The sequence below is a fragment of the Echinops telfairi genome, unplaced genomic scaffold (genome assembly GCF_000313985.2).
Source record: "Echinops telfairi isolate 266 unplaced genomic scaffold, ASM31398v2 ScPeMD7_7458;HRSCAF=8496, whole genome shotgun sequence".
Lineage (NCBI taxonomy): Eukaryota > Metazoa > Chordata > Mammalia > Afrosoricida > Tenrecidae > Echinops > Echinops telfairi.
The window spans coordinates 247,788-253,527 of NW_022111358.1; the positions used below are offsets into that span (position 1 = coordinate 247,788).

Sequence of the window (5,740 nt, forward strand, 5' to 3'; positions counted from 1 at the left end):
CAAAGTGCTGGTGTAGTAGGGAGGGTGGACACCCCTGATTCACAGATGGTTTACTTGCTAGACACAAATATCTAAAAGTGACTGATAATTAGGCCCAAGGACCAGCTGGGACTCCCTGCCTCAAAAAACATCAACCATTTTGGCATTTAGTAAACCTAGGTAGGAAGGTGGCTGAACTTTGGGGTCCCAGGTGGTGGCCAAGGACAATGATTACGCAGAGTAACTTCTTTCATCATTTGGGCTCTTCCTTTTCACACAGGAGCCATGAGGGAAGACAACCAGTCCTCGACCCAGGGGTTCATTCTCCTGGGAATTACTGGTCAGCAACAGCAGGAAGATGTCTTCTTCATCCTCTTCCTCTTTATTTATCCCATCACATTGATTGGAAACCTGCTCATCATCTTGGCCATTCGCTCTGATATTCGCCTTCACAACCCCATGTACTTTTTCCTCACCAATCTCTCCTTTATTGACATACTCTTCTCATCTCTAACCGTCCCTAAGATGCTGGCAAACCACCTCTTGGGCAGCAAAGCCATCTCCTTTGGAGGATGCTTAGCACAGATGTATTTCATGATTGCCTTTGCTAACACAGATAGCTATATCTTGGCCGTGATGGCATATGATCGTGCTGTGGCCATCAGCCGTCCACTTCATTACACAACGATCATCAGTCCGAGGTCTTGTGTCCTGCTTGTTGTTGGGTCTTGGGTGATCGGAAACACCAACGCCCTCCCCCACACTCTGCTGACAGCTGGTCTGTCCTTCTGTGGGAACAGGGAAGTGGCCAACTTTTACTGTGACATTATCCCTTTACTCAAGTTGTCCTGTTCTGATATCCACTTGAATGTGAAAATGATGTACTTTGGGGTTGGTGTTTTCAGTGTGCCATTGCTTTGCATCATTATCTCCTACATCCGGGTCTTTGCCACTGTCCTACGGGTTCCATCCACCAAAGGTGTAGCCAAAGCCTTCTCCACGTGTGGCTCCCATCTCACAGTTGTATCTTTGTATTATGGGACAGTTATGGGCACGTATTTTCGCCCTCTGAGCAGCTACAGCCTGAAGGATGCAGTGATAACTGTGATGTACATGGCAGTAACCCCCATGCTAAATCCTTTCATCTACAGTCTGAGAAACCGGGATATGAAGGCTGCCTTAAGGAAACTCTTCAGCCATAGAGTGTCCTTATAGCCAGTGTGAGGTCATATCATTATCACCATTAATGATTCACCTGAGAGTCCACACCTAAAGTCATACCTCACCAAGAGCCATCCATGGACTTTCCAGTCAGAAAATTTATCTTCTTAGAAATCTTGTAAAATGTGGATGAGACATCTTAATTAACACTGTGAACACATTGTTGCTCATTTTAGAAGAAGGGAGGTACAAAAATGTTGGTTTTATGCCCCATAATGCTATTGACTAGCAGAGCAAAGTGAAGCACAGTCTGAGCTAGGCTTCTACATCTACATAGTAAGTTGACTACAAACTAAGATGGGCTCCAACCCAGGACTGAAATAAACCACTAATGTCCATGTGGTGAGGGTTAGAAACCACTATGTGGAATGTGAATTTTCATTGTTCTATTATGTTGAATCATCCCTCCTATGTTTCTACAGTAATGGAGTCCATTTCCCCTTGACTAGGTGTAAGTTAGGCAGAGATATAATGTGAGGTTGTTACGGCAGTTAGTGATATGAGACTTTCCTAAGCGTCTACATTGCCTCCTCCCCATCTTCTTTTATAGCACCCTTTGGGGCACTTATTACTTCACTAGGCAAGATTACAGCAACCATAAGGTTCTATGTGTGAGTTTGTGGCTTTAACTGTAAATAAAATCACTGAACTTCTATGAAGTCAATTATTGTTTGTCTCAGTCATCTTGTTGAAAAGCCAAACATGCCATCCAGAAGTAATATTTTGAATAATTTTATATTTTGCAGTAATTTAAGACTCAAAAGAAGTTGTGATATAAGACCAAAAATTCCTATGTACCCTAAATTCCTAAACCCCAGCTTCCCCCAAGATAATATCTTATATAACCATAGTAAATTATCAAAATCAGGGAACTGATTCTGGTGAGGCACTACTAACTCAGGTAAAGAAGTATAGAATTTATTTGAATTTTATCCATTATTATATGCACACTATGTGTTTCTATGACACTTCATCATATCTATAAATTCAGGTAACCATCACCTTAGTCAAGATACAGAATTGTTCCATTACCACACAGAGACTGCCTTGTGGGACCCCACCTTTCCTCTGGACACTACTGATCTGCTTTTCACCATTTTAATTGTTACTTCACAAATGTCATATCAATGGAATCATAGAGCAAGTAACCCTTGGCTTTCCCCCCCTCTTTTCCCGCTGAACATGCAATGCCCCAAACAGTCATCCAGGAGCTGAAACTATCAAGAGGACATTTTCCCAGGCAGCGTTTCTTTTGGTTGTCCAGAGGGCCACTATAAGTCGGACCCGCTCGACACCACCTAACATGCTCACCATGCTGTGCACTTGCCACCACTACCCATTTCCAAATATTTCATACCATTATCAGGAACTCAGTTCTTCCCTGACTTAGCAGTTCCTCTTTGCTTTTGTTTTTTTCTAGCTGTCTCATTTCTTTATTTTGAATGTTTTCTTGAGTTTTAGATAAACCTTTACATAGAAAATTAATTTTTCCATCAATAATTCATACCCAGATTGCTCCCTGACGTTAGTTGCCACTCCCATAATGCACCAGCACTCTCATCTTAACTCCTGTTCCATTTGACAGCTTTCCCAGTTCCTACCTGATTCCTATCTTTGGTTTGGGGCAAATATTGCCCTTTGGTCTCATGCAGTTGATTGTTCTATGGGTCCCATTCTTCCTGGGGGTTAATGTCTGTTTTATAGACCCATTTATTAGTTGGGTGCAAGGCAGCCATTGGAAATGTCTTCAGTTTCAAGTTGGACGGTTGGCTTAGGGTGACAGTCTCAACAGGTTCCCCCAGTCTCTCTCAGACCAGTAAATATGTCTACTTGGTTATTTGTCTTAATTTCCACTTTGTTCTACATTTTTCACTCATTCTAACTTGGACCTTGCATGCTCATCAGAATAGCTAATAGTGGTAATTGGGCACCATCCAGTTCTTCTAATCTCAGGTTAGAGGAGGAGGCTGTCACTCATATGGGCCATTAGTCCTGTGGACTAATTGCTTTGTTGAGTCTGTGGTTCTCTTTATTCTCTTGGGTTGCAGATGAAAAGACATCATGAAGTTTGTTTAGTTTTTTTTATCACTTATGCTTGTCTATTAACCAAAACAATGACAATCTGAAGCCAGCTGTGACACAAAAGAGAGGCCTGCTTAACAGCTTCGCTAAAAACCCAGAAAAGAAAACAACATTGAGTTTGGTTGTACTGTGGAATACAGGAGGTTGTCAGGAGTCAGAATCAACTTGATGACTGTGCGTTTGACTTTGTTTTTAGTTTGGGGCTATCATTTTATTTACTTATATATTTCAGTTGTTTCAGAAATTTGATTATTGCTAAAATCCCCAGGATTAAGTAAATAAGAAAAAGACTATATGACTCATATGTTGGTCAACGTCCAATCAGAAAACAAAAAAATCACACCAGGATTTTGAAATAAAATAACAAAGATGGACACACAGGTGATTCCTGAAACAGACTGACAGGAAAACAGTTAGGTATTAAATTAACCCAAAGATCACTGCCTGCAGAAATTAATTGTTGTCACTAGAACTGGGGGAGTGAGGAGGGGAGATGGGGGTGGTTCCAGAGCTTAGGCTCTCAGAAGAGGGGCGACCACTTATGTATCTGAGGCTCACCTCTCTGAGGAGTGCTGGTAAACAGGGGAAACTGGGCCTCACCTGCTGCTGTGACTCAGATTTCCACTTCTGGGAGGTCTGCGTCCTCAATTTTAAAAAAGCAAAATCAAAAGCAGTTGTCATCCATCCTGATGTATTGCAACCCTATCTGTCACAGAATAAAGCAGCCCCATCAGGTGTTCTTGCCTATACTATTTACGGAAGTTGATTATCAGGTCTTTTTCCAGTGGGTTTCTGTGGGGGTAAAATCTCCAATCTTTATGTTAGCAGCCAATCACAATTAGAACTACTTTTCTATGACTCCTGCAGTTCCCATTACCCTTTTTTACTGGGTATGTGAATATCAAGAGCCACCTCAGAGAATTGTCAGAGCACCAACCCCTAACAGTCAAATGGATCCTTAGGAGCGACTTTGCGATTATGGAAAACAATACAGACAGACAGTGGGGCACAGGGGTACCTTGTCCCTATATCAGGACCAAGAGAGCAAATGTAGTGTCTAACGGGTATATAGAATTGTGGGGCTTACAAATCTTTCAAAAGGCATACAGGTAATACAACAAACATATTACACAGTTGATGGGTGATATAAGTGTGTAACATAATAAACAGTCACTCAAATGACTCAGCATCTTGATCTAGTACTAGTTGACCTCAAAGGCCCCTGAGTCCTCCCCAGGTGAGCAATCTATGATCAGTATCAGCAAGAGACGTCAGAAGAGGGTTTGCTACATTTTACAGTGTGTTGGGCAATAGAACCTTGTGGGGAGCCACCACAACTGAATGGGTCCTAAGAAGGGTAAAGTAAAGAAACATCAAACAAGGCATGCAAGGGCTTACCTCTTCCATGGGGAACAGAACTGGAGAGGGGATGAATGTATGCTCGATAGGCTTATATAATCTCGGGCATGTAAGCCACATCATACACATACATAATAGGAAGGGGATGTGTGAAAGGCATACACATAACATGAAGGGGATGTGCTTGGGACATACACATAACAGGAAAGTACATAATTAACAAGATAGGCAGGTTCTATTGTTAAGATAGCGGCTTAACCTTGGACATCTCTGAGATGGCTTGACCTTAGATGTCCCTGAGCTCTTCTCCAGGGAATCAATCTATGATCCTTATCAGAAGGGAGTGGGCCATACTTAGGTTGGGTGGTCTAATCACTCTTGAAGGCAGACAACCTTCAGGCAAATAGCCTTCAAGCAGTTAACCTTCAAGACTATAGTAGCAATCATGGGCATGCAAACAGCACCTTAAAATTGGCATTATTACAGGAGACATCGTGGGGAACAGCTTTAGTTAGGAGAATGTGAGTGGGATTCATCTCCAACTCACGAACATGAAGGCCTCCCTCCATGAGAGTCTCAGACTCCATGATTCCTTAAAATATGAGCACAGAGAATTTGTCCATACACTTGCTCTTCCTGGTTCTCAGTTTCTCTGATTGCTCTATCTACAGATAACCTTCAGGTACAGTAACCATCCAGGTGCAGGAATGACTCCTCCTTTATGGTAGGTCCTTTGTGATAGCTCCTTAATGGGGGGTTATTGGAGGACTGTCTCCAGTTATGAGAATGTGTATTAATGTATTTATGTCTATAACCATGAGGGTCTCTTCCCACCACAGCTGGCTTTCCAGACCCATAATTCTGAGCATAGAGGATTTAGCTGCATTACATTCTTTCTTTTTTTGGCCAAAGCAATTTCTTTCTTCTTGAGCCCTTGGTATCAGCTCTTCATTTTTTCTCCTTCCTCCCCCTCCTTTTCTCCCTTCCTCAGGAACTCTTGATAATTATAAATTTTTTCATGGCTTTCACTATCCTACGTCTCTCTTTACGCCCTTGTCTTTTATCCATCCCCCTGTGAGGGGGTTATAGGTAGGTCACT

The 5,740-nt window shown here is 42.2% G+C and overlaps 1 protein-coding gene across 1 annotated transcript; it reads left to right on the forward strand.

Moving 5' to 3' along the window:
- Positions 1-239: 239 nt before the first annotated feature.
- On the forward strand, positions 240-1,194 carry LOC101640187 (olfactory receptor 1A1-like). The gene has a single exon (XM_004707292.2). It carries the CDS (start codon positions 265-267, stop codon positions 1,192-1,194), a length of 930 nt encoding a protein of 309 aa, XP_004707349.1. The 5' UTR covers positions 240-264.
- Positions 1,195-5,740: the final 4,546 nt, after the last annotated feature.